This window comes from Oryzias melastigma, linkage group LG2 (assembly GCF_002922805.2).
Source record: "Oryzias melastigma strain HK-1 linkage group LG2, ASM292280v2, whole genome shotgun sequence".
Taxonomy (NCBI): Eukaryota; Metazoa; Chordata; class Actinopteri; order Beloniformes; family Adrianichthyidae; genus Oryzias; species Oryzias melastigma.
The window spans coordinates 16048181-16069436 of NC_050513.1; the positions used below are offsets into that span (position 1 = coordinate 16048181).

General features: G+C 38.7%; 1 protein-coding gene and 1 long non-coding RNA gene across 3 annotated transcripts in view; one reads left to right on the forward strand and one right to left on the reverse strand.

Moving 5' to 3' along the window:
* The window catches only part of LOC112156737 (zinc finger protein GLI2), an 83848-nt gene that overhangs the window by 6857 nt on the left and 55735 nt on the right, over positions 1–21256 (forward strand). The window contains exon 2 of the mRNA XM_024289058.2: positions 10057–10180. Coding sequence (XP_024144826.1) covers positions 10072–10180 — 109 coding nt within the window. The 5' untranslated portion in view covers positions 10057–10071. The remainder of the gene's footprint in view (positions 1–10056; positions 10181–21256) is intronic.
* The window catches only part of LOC118599571, an 81491-nt gene continuing 61306 nt past the window's right edge, over positions 1072–21256 (reverse strand). The window contains exons 2-3 of one of the 2 annotated variants that reach the window (XR_004948976.1): positions 13256–13420; positions 1072–1716 (exon numbers count right to left, since the gene is read on the reverse strand). This is a non-coding gene — a long non-coding RNA (uncharacterized LOC118599571). Of the gene's footprint in view, positions 1717–13255; positions 13686–21256 lie in introns of those variants that run through there. The other variant, XR_004948975.1, reaches the window with a different exon arrangement.

Sequence of the window (21256 nt, forward strand, 5' to 3'; positions counted from 1 at the left end):
CCCCTCTACAGTCTTCCCTTGCTATTTCAGGGTTCGCTGTTTGATGTTTCAATCTATTGTTTTAAATGCAATTTTACTTTTTTTTTTTTTTGTTCTAAATGGTTGTAGACTATTGTCCATCAATCTTCTATCTCCTGTTAAGTTTGCCCACAGTTGTACCAATCTTCAATCACGATCAGATCTTTGTTCTCATTTCTATGAAGGTTAGAACTTTAGGAGTTTGAAAGTGTAAAAAAAAGGTTCATGTTTGTCTAAGAAAAGTGTAGAAAGTGTGTACTGAAGGGTTCTACAGCCTTAAAACATCTGTAATCCTACAGAGTTCACCTATCGTAGGCCATACTCCAGCAATACTCATATAAGTGTCCAGTATCATAATGCCTACTTTCCCTAAATACTCGTACTTCTAGCATTAAGAGTATCAATATCACTAGCAAATTTCTGAACAAAAAATTAGTGACACTTTAGAAGAGGCGCTGCAAAACACTCAGTATAATGTTGACAAAGATTGTTAATACATTTGTCATTATGACCTTTGTAGACAATGGTCTCACCTTAGATGTTAATGAACCTAATTCGGCTTATTGTGCTAATAAATGTCTTATAAACATCCTATAAACGCATTATTAATGTTTGTTGATAAGAATGTAAAGGAATCTTATTATAAAGTTTTACCAAAAAAATGTTAATATCTGGATTATTTGGTTCTTCAAGAGCAACATGCCAAAAAGTAGACCACTTTTAGATGGTGATTCTCTGAAAAACTCCAAACTTTTAACTCATATCTAGATGAAGACTAGGTCATAGATTTATAGGACAAAGTATATTATCATAATGGGGGTTTTGTCCAATATTTTAGGCCAATCAATCTGCAGTTTTGGGGTAAATACGTGTTTTTTGTTTGTTTTAATTGGACAAACTTGAGTTCTGTTGAATTTGGATGTTAGTGGGAGGATTTTGCTGGTCACTCCTACTGCAAGAGTAGAGAACATGATCCTTCCGATTTGTCTGGGGGCCCCTCTGTCTTAGACAGTCCCAACCCCAAAGATTAGTTTTAGAGACGCACAAAACAGCTTGAAACAAGATAGATTTTAATTGGGAAAGTCAGTATTCATGTCTGAAAGCATGTTCCAACTTCATCAGTTTTTGTATCATTTAGCTGCAGAAACACTGGAGGATTAGATTAAAGCAGGATGACTCCTAAGTTAACCCATAACAAACTTGTATTTTGTGATGTGTTGGCACAACTGTGGCTCAGAAACAAATCTAATTACCAGACATTTTTACGTTTTCAGTGTGTTCTGAAGGAGCAAAAAAAGAGTAGTTTCTGTTTGAAGGTGAGTCAGACTTTCAGCCTGCGAAACGTGGTTTTTCTTCTCACGTGAGGCATGCTAGGAATTCCTCCCCACGGCCACACGAGCTTGGCAGGAAGCTTTACCTCAAAAGCGGGGTCAGGGTCTGTGGAGCCTCTCAGGTGGGAGGCGGCTCGTTTTCTCGGGTCAAGCAGCCAAGCCGGATCCTCCTCTGAACCCGACTGGCACATCTGTTTGCTGTTGCCGGGGCCAAAAGGGAGATCAGCCACAGGATATTGGACATCCAGGCTGGAGGGTGTGAAATTTGCCCTCCGCTCCATCAGTCCTCCGGAGTTTTCATCAGCTCTCTCACGAGGATTCCTGTTTTTAGCTCCCAGATGAAGGATTTGGGGTCTCATTGCTCCACCTAAAGTTAAGAGGAACAGGTTGGTATAAATTCAGATGTCACCGTTAGCCTCCATTTTCCCGCCTCACACAATAAACAAGCCCTCCTTCAGTCTGGGCTGCTTTCTATTTTAGACTTGCCACCGACCCGGGCTTCTTTTATGGGATAGCTATTATTCAAAGGAGAATAGGTGCAGGGCCCCAACCATAAATTCCAGCAAGTGGCCCTTGGAAAGGGGTGCCGCGGCGAGGAATTGACTGTGATTTTACTCTGCTGTGCCGTGACCTTTTGAGTTCAGACAGACTCATTTGTTTGCTTGACAAGAGCTGCTCCCATAATTCAGCGGGACGCGGCTGCCGGCGACGCTCCGGCCCAACTGTATGAGTGTACACCTGGAGCGCCGGCGCATTTGTTTTGGCGACACGGGGAACACCGTCTCGCCGCCTTTGATTTCTGGAACGTGTGAATCCGGAATAATACATATCCTTAAGTGGGCCTACCTTCCCCCCACCCCAACTCATTTATTCCCCTCTAGAGGCTTCATTTTTACTCGCAGTATCTCCTAAGAAAAGACACATTTTTGACATTTATTCTCAAAAAATAACCCTGTAACTGCTTTCCTTTTTCATGCAAACGAAGGCTTTGATGAATCGGTGAGAGTGATGGAAGGAAGAGATGGAGTGACTTCAGTGAAACACGATGAACAAACAGTGACTGACTTCCATACAATGACTCTGCAGAAAGAGGGGGGGGAGGGGGGGGGGGTCGCTCTCCACTTGTTGTTCCCTTAAATAACCTTATTGTAGGGCTCTCTTTGTCGGCAGTTACACTCAAATGAGGCTTTGTGTGTCTTTTTTGAAAGAGGCCTACAGTCAACGGTGGGAGGCCGCGGTTAATTACACCACTGACTGACTGAACTGTTGACCAGCTCACCCGGTACTTAGGCCCTCCTACGAGCGAAACCTCTGCTCCAAACCTTCTTTGTGATTTTAGGCCCTTTTAAATTATATGTTTATTTGAATTTATACAGCAGAGATGCAAAAAAACCAACAAAAGAAGCGTGCTAATTACAGAGTTAACCCTTTAACACTTGAGAAGTCACCAGTGACGCCTAAACAACAAACAATCTTTAACATACTATATATAACCTTTCAATTGTTAATACGATGAATGAAATTCCAGTAGAATCTGCTGGAATTTCGCATTAACAATTAAAAAGTTACGGTAAATCAAAGGACATAAACTCTGGAGCAACGGTGTTAAAGGGTTAAGAGACGTTTTTCATGGGAAAAATGCTACTTTAGTTAAACGTCCATCCTAAAGACATACCAGAATGGTATAGTTTTTAGCATCTAAAGACCAAAAATTTGTAAAAATATTATTTGACTCAATGAATACAAGTGTAGAACAGTTTTCCCTCATTTATCGAGGGGGGTATGTTCTATAGATAACCTGCGATTGGTGAAATCTAACTCCTCACTACACACTTTCTACAATTTTCTTAGACAGGCATGAACATTTTCACACTTTTCTCTCTTGTTTAAACTCTCAAAGTTTAAACCTTCTCAGAAAAATCAGTCTAGTATTATCAAATTATAAACACTTTTGAACACATTCTGTAGCTACAAGAGACACAGAAATTGATTGACAAGGTCAACAACCAATAAAGATGCAGAACATGGTGAACTATTAATAAAAACTTGCAAAGTTTTGCTGAAAAAAAATCTATAAACACCGGTGAACTGCACCATATCAAGGTACCACTGTAATTATTTTGTTAAAACATTACAACTACATGAATTAGACTGAATTAAAACTAACTTTCACAATTTCAACTGCAATAACCCATCAGTTTTCCAACTTTATCTCTCGTAGTTTTGGTTGATTGATTTATTTGGTTTATTTAAAGAATAGACTGTGAAAAATACAGGACAAAACACACAAATGTTTCCAACTCGTTACAGAATTAATTGAATGCAATGATTGTAAAGCAGAAAACAAACAAAGACACACTTATGTCACATTTGATTCATTAAATATAGTAAATATAAACTAAAGTCTAGTAGAGTTTGATTGATTGCTTGTAAAGAATTGGGAATAAGCAAATTTATATAATCCCACCCATTTAGTTGCCTCATTTTATAGTTATGCATAGTTATGTGATCCTGTTTTACTGTTATAAAAAAAGGACGTCACAAGACTGGGGTGCCTTCAAAAGGACACGCAGAATTAAAATAATGCATTTTATACAACATGTAATAAAAAATAAATAATATGTGACACTAAAACAATCGCTCAACAGAGCCTGAGGTTGTGTGTAAGTTAACTTCAGTGTTCTTCATGTTTATTAAGGGGATCACCCTCCACAAATAATAAAAGGTGAAATCTGTGAAGTAGGAATATAGATGCTTTAAGGCTATAAAACTCCTTATTGTATTACACCTTAATGGACATGTGTCAAAGTCAAGGCCCGGGGGCCGGATCCGGCCCTCCAGATCATTTTATTAAATTTTTATTAATGGCCCGATGTTATCTTGCGCTTATTTCTAACTTGTATAATTTTGACAACATTTATTTTTTATGGAGAGTAAGATACTGAAAGTTCTTTAAGGTTTAAGCTGATTTATTCTGGAATAATATTCCTGCCTTTTTATTGTTCAGAATTATTTTCAAAAGTTACGTTTTTACATTTTTTGGAGGATTTTGTCATTTACAGACGTGTTTTGGAGTTAAGCTAATATTTCAGTTTCATGCTAGCTATTTTGGCACATTTAGGCTTTTTTCAGTTTTTTAGGATATTTTGAAGTTTAGCTATTTTTTCAGCTAAATGTTATTTTTTGGGGCTAATTTAGCATTTAGGTAATATTTTAGCTGGCTATCAGCTTCAGCATTTTCAGCTATCATCTTTAGCATTTTCAGCTATCATCTTCAGCGTTTTCAGCTATCATCTTCAGCATTTTCAGCTATCATCTTCAGCCTTTTTCAGCTATCAGCTTCAACGTTTTCAGCTATCATCTTCAGCGTTTTCAGCTATCATCTTCAGCATTTTCAGCTATCATCTTCACCATTTTTAGCTATCAGCTTTAGCATTTTCAGCTATCATCTTCAGCATTTTTCAGCTATCAGCTTCAGCGTTTTTAGCTATCAATTTCAGCACCTTCAGCTATCAGCACTAGCATCTTCAGCAGCCAAATAGCATTTACACTAGCATTATTGCAGGCAATTCTATATATCCAGTTCATGATTTTAAAAAGTTATGGTTCTAAAGTTTAAAAAATTTAGTTTTAGTGTGTTCAATAAATGTTTATCCTGTTTGGCCCTCAACCTAAGGTGGGTTTTGGATTTTGGCCCCTTATGTGATTGAGTTTGACACCCCTGCTTTAATTCATTCTGTACAGGTCACACATCATGAATGATACTGATCAACATCCAATCAGAGCGCAGAACATAGTGTGGTAAAAAAAATGAATTGTGCAAAATTAAACTGAAAAAAAATCATGAAACAGCAAGACTGTGAAAGGCCATGAATATAAAGATAGAATAATGAAAATCCTGCACTTTGATGGGAAACTTAGAGTGAACTGATTGGAAACAAACCGAGACCACCTCTAAAGATGGGTCAGAGAGCGGTTCCATGTCCTGGACCAGAGTCCGCTTAGGTGCCATCCATCCATCCATCTTCCTGACCGCTTTGTCCCTTTCGGGGTCGCGGGGGTGCCGGAGCCTATCCCGGCTACTGAAGGGCGAAGGTGGGGTACACCCTGGACAGGTCGCCAGTCTGTCTCAGGGCCGCAATCACACACCCATTCACTCCCACATTCACACCTAGGGGCAATTCAGAGTTACCAATTAACCTATGAAGCATGTTTTTTGGACGGTGGGAGGAAGCCGGAGTCCCCGGTGAAAACCCACGCATGCACGAGGAGAACATGCAAACTCCACACAGAAAGGTCCCAGCCGGGATTTGAACCGGGGCCTTCTCGCTGTGAGGCGAGAGCGCTAACCACTTGCGCCACCGTGCAGCCCCCGCTTAGGTGCATTCAGGCTAAAAAAGTTGTATGGATTATCTGGCGAAACAAACTCTGACACTATTATGTGTCCAGTCTGGATACGCCCTAAAACTAACCAGTTTGGTGTGTTTGGGGCCATATGAGAGGATATATTTATAGTATCCTCTGAAACATAACATGACAACTTAACAAGGCTCCAAAACTACCTTCAGGAACTGATGTAATAAGATACTTTCAAACTTTTATGTGCTAAACTGATGGAATTGATTTGGGGACAACGGGACAGGCAGTTCTTTAAACGTGTTTTCTAGAGTAAATCCGACCATTGCTGTCCCACATCTGTTTGAAGGCTCAGAGCTGATCAGCACATTCACAGCAGTTTGACTGTTATTGAGCTTCAAACAGCAACCAGCGCTGCCAACGTGAGAGCAGCAAATGTTAAGCCTGACTAATAATGACAGATCAGAGGAGTGCGAGCGTGAAAGCCTCCCATTATGTGCCTCATACATCACCTCAGCTGAGGGGGGGGGGGCTTTTGTATGTGTTTGTGCGGCAGTGGCGGTGGGTGTGGGGGGGCTCCGCGAGCGCTCCTGTCCCCTCACACCTGTTACGCCGATTCATCCGCGGCAATAAAGACACCTCCAGGCTGAGCCGTCACTCAAAGTCTGCTTTGTTAGCGGGGCCGTAAACCGAGTTCCACCGTTTACAATGAACCGGGGGTTCATCAAACCGCGACCTACAACTGTCTGTGCGTGTCGTTCTAGGAGGGGGCGGGGCTCACACAAGAATCCATAGGGACACAAGTGGAGCTTGTAAAACCACTAAGTGACTTGATTATTTTGTGTATTTTGAGCGCGGTAATTTAAGAATTGATCTTGGTGGCTTTAGATCACGTGTCAAAGTCAAGGCCCGGGGGCCGGATCCGGCCCTCCAGATCATTTTATTTTAGTGTTATTAATGGCCTGATGTTATCTTGCACTTATTTCTAACTAGTATATTTTTATAGAGAGTAAAATGATGAAAGTTATTTAAAGTTGATTTATTCTGGAAAAATATTCTTGCCTTTTTATTATTCATAATTATGTTAAAAAGTTACGTTTTTTTTTATTATTTTGGCATTTACTAAGATGTTTTTTAGGCTGTTTTTGATCTTGGCTAATGTTTCAGCAACATGCTAGCTGTTTTGGCTAATTTAGGCTTTTATTAAAAAGAGTATTTTGGCTATTTTAGCATTTAGCAAATAATTCGGCTTAATCATAGCTTTTTGGCTAATTTAGGTATTTCTTAGACATTTTATGATCTTACCTAATATTTAGGCTACATGCTAGCTGTTTTGGCTAATTTAGGCTTCATTAAAATAGTTTTTAAGGTTATTCTGGCATTTAGCTAAAATTTCAGCGACATCCTACCTGTTTTGGCTAATTTGGGATTTTTTTAGGCTGTTTTGTAGTTTAGCTAATATTTCAGCTACATGCTAGCTGTTTTGTCTAATTTAGGCTTTAAAAAAAGGTTTTTAAGGCAATTTTGGCATTTAGCTAATATTTCAGCTACTTGATTGGACTAATTTAGGATTTTCTTAGGCTGTTTTGGAGTTAAGCTAATATTTAGGCTTCATGCTAGCTATTTTGGCTAATCTAGGCTTTTTTTTTTTTTACAAAGTTTTTTTAAGGCTATTTTGTTATTTAGCTAATATTTCAGCTACATGCTAGCTGTTTTGGCTAAGTTACCCTCTTTTTTTAGCCTATTTTGGCATATAGCTAATATTTCAGCTGCATCCTACCTGTTTTGGCTAATTTGGCCTTTTTGGTCTGTTTTGGAGTTAGCTAATATTTAGGTGACATGCAAGCTGTTTTGGCTAATTGAGGGTTTTTTTTCATTTTTTAGGCTGTTTTTGGAGTTATGCTACTTTTTGAGCTACATGCTAGCCGTTTTGGCTAACTTAAGTTTTTTTTATGTTTTTTTTTTTGGCTAATTTGGCATTTGGCTAATATTTTAGCTGGATATCACCTTCAGTGTTTTCAGCTATCAATTTCAGCATCTTCAGCTTCCAAATTCAGCTTACAGCATTTAAAAATGTAGTTTTAGATTGTTCCATAAATGTTTATCCTGTCCGGCCCTTAATCTAAGGTGTGTTTTGGATTTTGGGCCCCTGTGTGATTGAGTTTGACACCCCTGCTGTAGATGATCTTGACTTAAATAGTCTTTTTTAAATGCTTTAGATTTGCTTGTTATAGTCATAAGTTTTTGACCAAACTGAGAAAAGTAACAAATATTAGCCTCAACTAAAAGGTTCTTATTGGTTTTGATAGTCAAATTAGACGATATTTGCTTTGTTTTAGTCATTTTTATTCACAAATAACCCTTTTGAGGAATAATACTGTCATATTTATAGACTTAACACATGCCTGATGTGTCTGGTTAGCTAGGAGAGCTTTATCTTTAAAGGAGTTTACCCGCATGGAAGCTGGCTAAAGAGTCCTCTTCATTTCCATTGCAGCTTTGAAGATAAAGTAGTATTGTTCTAACCGCTCAAAGCCCAAAGCTGCTCTGAATGAAGCTCTGGAAAGGTCAATAGTCAAATAAACTTTGATGACATGCAAGCTAAGGCCCCCGCCTCCTTATTCTCCGTCCCCTTTAACCCCAGAGAGCCCTCGTGCCGACCCCCACGTCCCCTCGGCTGCCAGCGAAACAGATTGAGCTGTGAAAGGCGGGAGTTCACAGGAAGACAGAAAAAAAACTACCCAGCAAGCCTTCGTTTAGCACAAATCCTCTGACATGTTTGCCCAGCGCCTGCAGATTATCGCTCAGATTCCAGCAGGAAGGGCCGGTGCCAGCAGGCTTTTTGCCAATCCGGCTCCACGTGGAGGAGTGGAGATTTACAGCCAGGAGCCCTCTGATGAAGGCAAGCGCTTCGATGTCTCAGACAAGGAAGCATTTATCTTTGAGTCAGCGGAAATGCTTTCCTGATACAACTTCCAGATAATGAAGAAGCTGAAAAGACCAATAGAAACTTGGGTTTACTGAATCTTCATCGACAGATTTTCCACTCATTTTTGAGAGTTGCAGAAATAGAAGTGGATAAAAACCTTTCCCCGCTATTCAGGTAGTACTTTCTGGAATGTTTTTAAGATAACCCTTAGTGAAAAAATTGCACATTTGAAGTATTTTTTGAAGTATACTTTGTAAATATAGCAATTATACCATGGACCATGTACGTAGTTTTGGAAGTATACTAACTGAAAACTTCTTGAGACTAAATATGAACATTTAAAAGTTTTACTCCAATTATCCAATCAGTATAGTTTTCCAGGACATGTTGTTTGTAGGAAACGCCTCTTGAGTTGTGGGCGGAACTATTTGCGTAGAGTAAGCCTGCCCCCATTTCCCATCATCCCTCTGTTAACATGCCCATCTGCTAGTTTACAGCCCCTCACACCACCAACATAACATTACTGGTGCAGTTTGAGGGCAGAGAAGATGGCGATTGAAAATCAGTCTCTTAGTTCATTACTTATCAGATGAGGAACATAAAGATGTACATGGATGGATCCTTTTGTCTACAAGAACGGAGCTTGTGGCTTGCCGTAGTAACTTGTTCGTCACACCTACAAGCTTTTTCGCATTTTTTCGTCTGCTCCTGATTCATAATGATTTGAATAAAGAATACAATTTTTAACTTAGATTTCTGTACATATGTACAATACAATGCGAGAAAAATGCCATAAAACCCACATTTTCATTGGGGTGGGGCTTTAAACAGACTACTTTTGTTTACAAACACTGCAACATTCTGACTTTAAAGTTAAATACACCTAATTTTTAATTCAGATTGTAATCCAATCAGCCGAAAACTTGCATCCCAACTGCTGTTGTTATGGTTACCAAATGAGGTGGAGGAGACTTGAAGATTGAGAGCAGGGAGCGAGGAACACTTGTTAGATTATTATTTTTTTTACTGTTAAACAAAGTTGGTACGCCATTTACATAAACTGCACCAAAAGAGGTTTAAACATTTGAAAGCTGCAGAGATTTTGAGCTGTAATCGTCAAAATAAAGCAAACAGAGAATAAGAACCTTCAAATTAAAACATCCATTCTCCTTTTTTAAGCCTTTTATTTAGTCGGATGTGTATTTGTGTGACTTTGTCAGACCTTTGACGTAAGGACGAGCCTGCGTTCTTGTTGCTTCTGCGTTTTGGCTCTCAGATCACCCCTGATATTGTCCTTCAAGAACGCTCTTGAGCGTCTGAGTACCTCCAGAGTGCGTCTCGAAAGCATCCTCCTCTCCATCTGAGTGTCCTCCACTCGGATCGGCTCTAACAGCTCTCCTTTGTGTCGCTCCTCTCTCGCAGATCTCGTCCTCAGACATGGAGACCTCTCCGCCGAGATCGGCCGCCAAAAAGGACAAAATGGACAGCGGCGGAGGCGGCGGCTTCGCCGACCTCCCGAAGAAACCCTCTCCGTCTGAAACTCGAGGTAAAGTCCTCCTGGAAACTTTCTGCAGCTGCGATCTCAGTGGGGCGCAAAAGAGGAGAGCGAGAAGGACGGATAAAATATACATATCAAAGATGAGGCTCCGTCCTGGGAGCCCGCGGTTCTCCTCGGACCTTATAAGGAACCTGAAGCGGTCAGAGGTGACTTTACAGTAGGAGTCTGACAGGAATCCTAAACAGAGAGCGTCCTGAGAGGGAGGAGCATTAATTCAGCTCCTCTGAGGGTCGGGCTCTTTGTGTACAGTTGAAGCCCGTAAACGATGACGAGCAGAAAACATGACAGGAGAGGAGACGGGGGGTCCGAGCAGGTGGGAGCAGGTGTTTGTGTTGTTGATCTAAATGAGAAGTAGCAGCGGCCCGGGCTGGCAGAAAGAGAGGATCCATGTTTTAAAGATGTCAGAGAACGAGTGATGAAAGCTGCGCATAATGAGGCTCAAAGACCTTGTTCTTACCTCCAGAGTACTAAAAAAAAAAAAAAACGTGGTCGGGGCCAGCGGTGTCGAGATTGACAAAGATGCAAGCGCATGGGCCGTCTTTGAAATGCAAATAAAATGTGTGATTTAATGACAATTTTACTCATTCATGAAGGGCTTGGTGGCCTGCCATCATAAAGAAACTCTCATTAATTGATAAAGAAGAGACAAAGCTGGAAATTGAGCCAAAAGAAGGGGAGCAGCAGCAGATCAGAAAGAACCGCTGGAGTTCACTTCGACTGGGGGAGTGCCGCTGTCAACTTTTATTGAACAAAACACACTTTAGCAGAGCTGCAAACAGTCGCAGTGCAGGACTGAGGGCTTCCTGCTAACAAAAAGAAGCGAAGTTTGCTGTCACTTTTCTTAACAACAGAGTTGGATTTGAGAAAACAAATTTATCAATATCCAATCAATCAATTCCTCAAATCCATGTATTGGATTCTTTAATTCTTGGGTTTTTGTCAGGAAATAAACTTTGTTCAGTTAGTTTTTGATGGGAGAATTCTTTATTTTAAAGACTTACTCCAATAAAATTGTAGTTTTTGTGTTTTTAACAAGTTCTTGTAGCATTTTTCTCGTGATGGAGGACATATATAGAGACACTCAAGATCAAAATTGTATTTTTATTTTTTTTATTTTTACTTTATTCAAATCGTTTTAAATCAGAAGCGGACGAAAAAAATGCCACTTGATAAAGACGTAGAAAATACGCTGAATAAACGGGCAGACAGCTGGTTCTACGTGCAGCAGGTTTATTAGTTCAGACAGGAACTAAGTGTAGCTAAAAGTCCACAAAGCTAAATCATAGTCAGACATTCAGAGGTCAATCAGGAGCATGGGAGAATCCAAGAAGAGAGTAGAGTATTGAGAGTCCAGGCAAGGGTCAGGGCAGGCGGCAAGCAACCAGAGATGAAGCAGGGTCAGAAACAGAAGATCAGATAGAAATGCTCAGTAATGCAGGCAGGGTGGCACAAACAATACTTCGCACAAAGTATTGTATGCTTAAGTGTCCTGTTGGTGATTAGCAGATGAGAGTCAGCTGAGCGGCATCTGGGTTGTGTGTGCTGGGGCTGCTGGGAGATGTAGTACTCTGACTACTGTCACAAGCTCCCTGCTTAGAGCTCTTTCCAACGGGGAGAGGAAGTGTGGGCGGGATAGCTCTGCTAAGCTCTCTTCTAATGAACTTCTGCAGCTCTGCAGAAACTATGTCCAAGAAAACAATAATTAAAACAAAAAACTTGACTAAAATGGCATAATCATAATTTAAAGAGCACTAGAAATGCTTTTACAATAGATAAAAATATGATTGGAGTGGGACTTCAATGACAGTTCACCGAAAATCACGTTGGAAAAAGGTTTTTTTTTGATAGCCAAATAATTTTATAAAATGAAAATTAAATAAAAAATTTTCTCTTTTATTGTGAATTTGCAAAAAAGAATATAATCACTTTAATAGGCAAATGTTAAGCTAATACGCCATAGCAATTTCACAAAAACCATCAACTTAAAAGTTGTACAACGTTATTAGATTACGATATTTCTAAAAACTTTACTATCAGAAATTAAGAAAGTCCCTTAAACCCTTTAACACCTGAGATGTCGCTGGTGACGCCTGAACTTTTTGACTTACTCGATCAACGTGAATCAGCTGATTTTGACATACAAAAGATTTACTAAGGTAACGTGTTGAACAAGTCGCATTCGTCATAGAGTTGCTTCAATGTGCTACCAGCCCAAGATAACATCGGCCATTAAAAACAAAAAAACTCATCGTGTATTGACGTATGGTTCGGGCCCCGTCCGCGTCCCTTTTTGATGTTTTGGGTGTCCCCAACTCGTTTTTTTTTTTTTTTATGTACTGGCTGTTCCCTGTAGATCAGGGGTCCCCGACCTCCAAGCTGCAAACTAGTACCAGTCCAAGGGCCACTTATTACTGGGCCACAGACAGGAAAAAGACACATATGCTAATCAGGGGTCCCCAACCCTCAGGATACAAACCGGTACCCTAACCCCGCACTATCGGCACCCTACCGCACCATCGATAACCAAAAAACGACAAGTTGGGGACACCCAAAAGTGGCGCAGAGGCGTCCATATATGACGAGTTGGAAATGAGAATGTGTAGAAAAATCATAAGCTTTCCATTGCCAGGGATCTGTAATGAACTACATGTATCCCTAACAAAAATGGATTATACATGCAACATTTACTGACTATGACTGTAAAAAATAAAGTGTATCTGAAACAGCCAGGACAATATCCCCAATAAAAACGATAGATCTAGAGTTTTTTGTTAGCAGAAAAGGCTCAGTGATGGATAGAAACTTCCTAAAAGTAAAGAAAAAGAGAAGTTCTTTTGGTTTGTTTCGACAGCAGGAAAAGTTTGGAAAACCAAAAACTACAAAGACAGCATTTGTTGGAGAGTATCTGCACAGTCCACCTGACCTGCAGAGGTGTGTTTTTTAATGACGGGGGTCCCGTGAAGTGGAGGTGAGGATGACACAGAGACGTGCGCATGTTTAAAAGATGTCAGCGAACGAGTGATGAAAGCACAGCATAATGAGGTTAAAAGACCTGGTTCTTACCTCCAGAGTATAGAAGCCGCGAAAGGGGGAAAAAAAAGGGCGGCTCAGAGGACGGCGGCGTGGCTCGCGGGCTGACATGGATGTGGAGTGACGGCCCACTTTTGAAATGTAAATAGAGCCAGAGATCCAGTGACAGTTCTTCTCTTTAATGGAGAACTTGGTGGCCTGCCATGATGAAGAAATCTAACATTAATTGTTCATAGGAGAATACCAATGTAGGACAGTTCTTCATGTGGAGCTGGCATGTGCGGTGACATGGTCGTTTTCAATATTTGAACAAAGCCGTGAGCAAACTTTGTCCCTCTGCTGATAATAATTAGAGTTCCCACAGAGTCCCGGCGGTCAGACGGAGCGCGCTCAGCCTCTCCACTTCCTCTTCTTCCTCTCTCTGAACCCCATTTCTTCTTTCAAAGTAATCTTTAAAGTGATCAAAGCTGAGGGTTTCTTCAAGAAGTTTCCAGGCGCTTAAGAGACTTTAGTGCCGGAGCAACTTTTGCTTTGAATGTGTTCGATTTATTTGTTTTTGCAGAAATTATGCCAAAATCTATTATTAAAGAGCAGTAAAAAGTTATTTTTAGTTCTAATTATTTCAAAAATCTAAAATTAAACTATCTGTGTGGATGTTCAAAGAGCCACTTCCGATGAAAGTCTATGTAAACATGCGTAAATGCTTGTTTTGGGCTTCAAAAATTGTATTTAACTACGACAGTTTTTAGCCTCTACGTACAAAATCCAGGACTATTGAGGACTGTTGAAGGTTAAACCAGATCAAACTTTGACCTGACCGGGACTCTGATTAAGTAGTGTTTAGTGCTGCCACAAACGATTATTTTAATACCTGACTAATCGGCGATTATTTATTCCGATTATTCGACTAATTGGATCATGTGCAAACTGGATGTAAAGCACACATCTTAACTATCATTAGCTTTAAACTAATTAAAAACTAGATATATAGCATTACCTGCGATAAGTGTGAATGGTGTAAGCTAAATTTGGCTGCTGAAGATGCTGAAATTGATAGCTAAAAATGTTGGAGCTGATAGCTGAAAACGCTGAAGCTGATAGCCAGCTAAAATATTAGCTAAATGCCAAATTAGCCTAAAAAATTGAAAAAATGCCATAGTTAGCCAAAATAGCTAGTATGCAGCTGACATGTTAGCTAAACTCCAAAATAGCCTAAAAACTGAAAAAAATCCTAAATTGTCTAAATGCACCCTAAGTCACTATCACTCACCATTTTGGATAACTCTGTTCGTCGGACCATCATCCATCCTAACTTCACTTTTACTTTTATTTTCTTACTGTTTTTCTCCACTGGCTCATTTCTCAGCTCCGACAATCAACTTTTTAATATCACTCACAGTAGGGCTGGGTATCGCCAATAATTTCCAGAATCCATTTAATTACAATTTTTTTTTAAATGTATTATTCTTTCGAGCCACTAAATTTCAACTGGATTCAGTTCAGTTTTGAGTTTACATGGTTTACACATTCATTTTTAGAAATACATTCATAATATATATGTTTTAAAGATATTCTTATAAATCTGATACAGTTCACATACTGTAAAATGTATTAGTGAAATTACAATGAGATTGAATTGTTCTGCCTCTCCTCAAGGATATTCCAGTTTGGCCACTAGGGGGCGTTTGCCTTGCATTACACATTATTCAAGAAGAAGAAAAAGAAAGTATGATCCAAAAACGATGCTTTAGACCACAAATGGTTACTTTAAAAATATTTCCTTAAAAAAATTTGGAAATTCATGCCAGTGAGTTTATAAAGATGTTCATTTATTCAGTAATGTATGTTTAGGTCGTTAACGTTAGCATTAGCCATCCAATAAGAAATTGCATTAAACGTTAGCATCAAGCTAGCAGACTGTAGGTCTATGCGTTAGATCAGGGGTTTCAAACTTGAATCGCACAAGGATCGAACAGGACAAACATTTATTGAACACTATAAAAGTAAATTTTTAAAACTTAAAAACCATAGTTTTTTGACATATTTATGAACTAGATATATAGCATTACCTGCGATCATGGTAGTGTGAATGTGTAAGCTGAATTTAGCCGCTGAAGATGCAAGCTGAAAACGCTGAGGCTGATAGCCAGCTAAAATATTAACTAAATGCCAATTTTTAAAAAAATCGTAAAAAAAAATAAACGAAGACTGGGTAAGCTAAAACAGCTAGCATCTACCTGAAAAATTTGCTAAACTCTAAAATAGCCTAAAAAATGGAAAAAAGGACTAAATAGCTAGCGTGTAAATATTAGCCTAGCCCCAAAACAACCTAAAAAACAAAAACAAAAACAAAATAATCCTAAATTAGCCAAGCAGCTAGCATGTAGCTGGAATATTAGCTAAGCTCCAAAATAGCCTAAAAAACTGGAAAAAAAAACTAAATCAGCCAAAATAGCTAGCGTGTAAATGTTAGCTACACTCCAAAAAAAACCTTAAAAATAACCAAAAAAAGCCTAAATTAGCTAAAACGGCTAGCATGTAGCTGGAATATTAGCTAAACTTCAAAATAGCCTAAAAAACTGAAAAAACTAAATTAGCCAAATCAGCTAGTGTGTAAATGTTAGCTAAACTCCAAAACAACCTTAAAAACAAACAAAAAAAGCCTGAATTAGCTAAAACGGCTAGCATGTAGCTGGAATATTAGCTAAACTCCAAAATAGCCTAAAAAACTGAAAAAAACTTAATCAGCCAAAACAGCTATCGCGTAAATGTTAGCTAAACTCCAAAACAACCTAAAAAACAACAAAAAAAAAAGCCTAAATTAGCTAAAACGGCTAGCATGTAGCTGGAATATTAGCTAAACTCCAAAATAGCCTAAAAAACTGAAAAAAACTTAATCAGCCAAAACAGCTATCGCGTAAATGTTAGCTAAACTCCAAAACAACCTAAAAAACAACAAAAAAAAAAGCCTAAATTAGCTAAAACGGCTAGCATGTAGCTGGAATATTAGCTAAACTCCAAAATAGCCCAAAAAACTGAAAAAAACTTAATCAGCCAAAACAGCTATCGCGTAAATGTTAGCTAAACTCCAAAACAACCTAAAAAACAACAAAAAAAAAAGCCTAAATTAGCTAAAACGGCTAGCATGTAGCTGGAATATTAGCTAAACTCCAAAATAGCCCAAAAAAACTGAAAAAAGCCTAAATTAGCCAAAATAGCTAGCGTGTAAATGTTAGCTAAACTCCAAAAAAAAACCTGAAAAACAAAAAAAAAAGCCTAAATTAGCTAAAACAGCTAGCATGTAGCTGAAAAATTAGCTAAACTCCAAAATAGCCTGAAAAATCTTAGTAAATGTCAAAATAGACAAATAAGCTAGCATAATGCTAATCTTTAAAACTTTTAAACCATAACTTTTTAACATAATTATAAATAATAAAAACCGGGAGAAATATTATTCCAGAATTAATCAACTTAAAACTGAAATAACTTTCAATATTTTACACTTTATAAAAATATATTTTGTCACAATTATACAAGTTAGAAATGAGCACAAGATAACATCGGGCCATTAATACCAATAAAATAAAATGACACGTGCGTTAGATTGATCTCTACTTTTATGGATCGATTATTGATCTGTTACGCTTAGATCGATTCAGATCGATTGATTTTATCAACCTAGCCCTAGCTCACAGTTTAATCAGGAATCATTTTTGTGTTTTGACGTTAAACAACGAGCCTCTTCCATCCCAATCAATCGTTTCTTTTTGGGCCTAAACCCTGCCAGAAGCCAATTACGTCCAGCAGTAATCTCCATTATTATTATTATTATTCACGTTTCTTGCGCTGATAAGTCAATATTCACCATGAAAGGTAGGCAGACGAGACCGGGACCTTGAACCCGCCGCTTATTTCAGAGGGAAAAACACAAATGTAATATACGGCTGCTGTTCCGGGCCTTTTTTATTGGCGCTGCATGCTTTACGTTTGCCTGCACAATTCCTGTCACTTCAAGTCATGCCCACCTCTGAGCCCGGCAGGCGGATGCATAACAGCCCGCCCTGTTTTATACTCCCATTCTGCGTTATTTATTTAGAACAATTTCCTCTCTATCAGAGGGGACGGCTAATGCCGAGTTTTAATATGTTATTTACACATAAAAACAAGCTATTTACAGCGGCGCATGTGTGCAGAAGGGAGGGAAATGAATGGGCCCCCGCGCCCTTCTCCGATCTGTTATATCACACTTTAACAATCTGGATTGCTAATAGAACCATTTATCATGGAGCGGTCATTTATTTTATGTGAGTGGCCCAGGTCCTGTTCCCAGAGGCCTATGGAAATGGGGTGCGCGTATAATGAAGCTCAAGTGAGAGCCACTTTGTTTAAAAAGTGGATGTGTCGCTCTCAGAGTCAATTAGAATGGACCCAGGTGCTCCAGACGCCGCTATCGCCTGCTTTTGATGATCCCTCCTCGTCCTCCTGCCCTGTCCGGCCCCCCCTGCAGGACATATATTACTGGAAGGAGGCGAGGGGGGGGGTTGGAATCAAGCTTTGGCGCGGTGGACACGTTTTGGATGGCGTTTAGCGAGGAGCGGGTCCAGCGCAGCAGCTCCGCTCTCCCGGCCAAGCTCGGCCCGCTGCTGCCCGGCTAATAGATTTAAATGAGCCCCTGTATTTCCTCTGACAGCACGCATCTGTCTGCCTATGCCGCCGAGCGCCAATTTACGGCGTCTCTGGGACCCCGTGATGTGGAGCCCCATAGGTAATAACCGGGGGTATTTAGAGAGGAAATATTATTGAGAAAAGCAGGAAAATGACAAAAAATCCAGCAAACTTTATTGATGTGCGTGTCAGCCGCCAGACGCGCCCCGAGGAGAATTAAAGTCACACCGCATTAGGGGAAAGATTTCCCCCTGTTTATATACATATGCGTTCAGACACGTTTGCTTCAAATCAGATTTTTCCCCGGATTGGTTAAATTTAGAGTTATTGCCTTTCCAAAAAGGACTTTCTTTGTTCTTTTGGTTCAGAAAAAAACTGTCACAAACTTTATTTTTCTGTATCCAGTGTTTATGTTCTTTGATTTACTGTATTTTTTTAATTATTAACATGATCAACGTCATTCCAGCTGATTGTGAAGGAGAAAAGCGGCTCGTACGAGCCGCTTTTCTCCTTCACAATCAGCTGGAATGACGTTGATCGTGCTAACGGTTGAAAAGTTAACATATTTTGTGTTTAAGCATTAGCGGTGACGCCTCAGGTGTTAAAGGGTTAACATTATACATCCTAATATATCCATATTCTTCTAATTTATGCCTGACTTTATTTCCAATTAAATACAAAAAAATTCTTCTATGTTTTTTTTAGGGCTGTGAACATTAATGCATTAAGTCACGCGATTAATCAAAAAGAATTAACGAGTTAATATGTATTAATGCAAATTTAATCGCATTAACTCGCAGTTCAGGATTATCCCGCTTATACCATGATCACTTACAAAAGAAATACATGTTTAATACGTTTATTTTTGCTATTTTTGTGGTTTAGATCACTTTTCCCAAAAAGTGACTATTTGAAATTATAAGAAATTTTACCTAGTAAATTGCGATTAATCGTGATTAATCGCAACACAAGAGTGTGATTAATCCTATTTTTTTTCTAATCGATTGACAACAGTGATTACAAATAAATGTTTTAAATGTAAAGTTTTTTGTGTGATTTCATATTTTGATTATTCGCACATAATAAGTGGTCGTCAAATACTGAGACTAAAAAAAAAAGCGATTAATCACAATTAACTTTTTCCAGGTTTTTGTACATTTGTACATTTTTTTTTATTGATATTATTTTTTTTTTTTTTGTATGTTGGGGCTAAATTTGGGGTTGTGGTTTCATTCTATGATGGGTGCTGCACTTTGATGTGCTTTTTGTTAAATATTAAAAGTTTTCTATACATAAAATAAATTTGAATGTGAATTTAAAATACGTTGGGTCCTGAATTTAATGGTATTTTGCAAATTAGCATCATGCATCATAAAGGGGTAAAGATAATGCATTTCAACAATTCCTATCATCCCACTTTTCTAACCGTTCCCAGTAGCTTTTAATTATGATTTTGCCATTTTTATCCAAAATTTAAAAAGGAAAAAACAGTAGTTTTCCAGGATTCTTGCAGAGTGGCTTCAGTTCTTTTGACGCCCCTCCCCCACTTCCCATCATCCATCTGTTTATGCTCTCACCTGCTATCTTACAGCCCCTCACCCCCAACCTAACATTACAGGTGCAACAAAAAATGTCGGAGCAATCCAGACGAACAGTTTTGATCCCGCTCAGATGAGGAAAACGAAGACGTTCATGGATCTATTTGTCTAGGACTGGAAGCTCCGGAATGGAGCTTGTGGCTTTTTTTTTTGACGTAATAAATAGATTTTTTTTTTCATCTTCTCCTGATTCACAGCGATTTTAATACAGTGATTCAATTTTAAGCTTAATTTTCTTTATTTATGTCCTCCATCATCCTAAAAAGAGCACGTTAAGAAGACTAAAAAAGACTTTTTTCATCCATGTCATAAAATAAAAATATATTAATAAAAATAAATATAAATATAGGAATATTTATAATAAATAATAAATATAGAAAAACATAAATAATAAATATAATACATAAATAATTATAAATATAATAAATATAAATATATAAATGTCAAAAAAAGTCAAATAAAGCAAGAAACTAAACTTTCTGGCATTTACCAAGTCGGTTTGAGTCTAGATCAGGGGTTGTCAAACTCCAGGTCTCGAGGTCAGACCACCTGCTGGTTTCCCAGACATCCTGGCGTTTCTATTGCTGATTACGTGGATCAGGTGTGTTTGGCCAATGAGGAACTTCAGTGGTAGGCTGGTTGGAGAACATGTAGGACAGCGGCCCTCTGAGCCTTGAGTTTGACACCAATGCTCTGGATAGTGAGGAGAGCTCAAGTCTTTTTCGTGTTCCCATCTGTAAATGTGCTTCCATTAACTATGAAATTGCCCAAATTGGATGTTTGATGTAAAACTCGTCTAATGGAAACACAAAAATTTGGGAAAAAAACTTGCATTTATTAAAAAAAAATTGGCTTTTGTATCAAACTTTAACATATTTTGCAAAACTGCTATAGAAACACTTGTTTCTAATCAAACGAGTCACATGACCAACAACCGGATGCCACGAAAAGGCACACAGCTCATCTGCAAAACCATGATTTCCCAAAATCCCACCTAAATACAACGCCGACGTCTCCTTTGATAGATGATGATGAGCGCTAGTCCATGACAGAAATGTGAATGTACTCACTGTACATCAAAGTATTGTTCATATCCGTGTTTTTGAATGACATTGCCTGAGTTGGTTTGTGTTTATTCGCATAATCACGATTTTATAGAAACAGTGTAACTGCTAGAATTTGATAAAGTTTTGCGCATATGTGTAACCTAAAAGCAGCTCCTATAGTCATGGAAAAAAAGGCCTCAGGAGTTCACTTTAACACAAAAAAGTGGTCAAATTTTCCATATTGAACACAATTTCTTTGTCATCCATTTTAACAATATTTAGGTTAATCGTAACGATAACCCATGTGACAGCTGTCGCTTAGCGCTCATCTGAAAAGCGCTTTATTTTGGAGCTTTTGCATAAAATCAGTAAAAAAAAATAACAAATGGATATAAGTTAAAAATACTCAGAAAATTAAGGTTATTTTTTTTATTCAAAAGTTGTTCTAAATAATAAAATTTCCCATAAAGTCGATAATTCTGAGCTGTCAATCATAAGTTTTAAGTTAAAAAACTGCCACAAATGTGATGTAAAAAAAGGATTCATTTATTTCAGTTATTATTCACGCCCAAAATCGTACCACCCGACACCCCCTGACCCGTAATTTCTCCCCGATGCAGAGGACCCTGCACTGCATATCTTACAGGAAGCAATTTTTCCAGCCATCAGTCGGCGCTCGCTGCTCGGCGCCCCCTCCTCTCCGTCTGTGTCGGTAAACTAGGCCA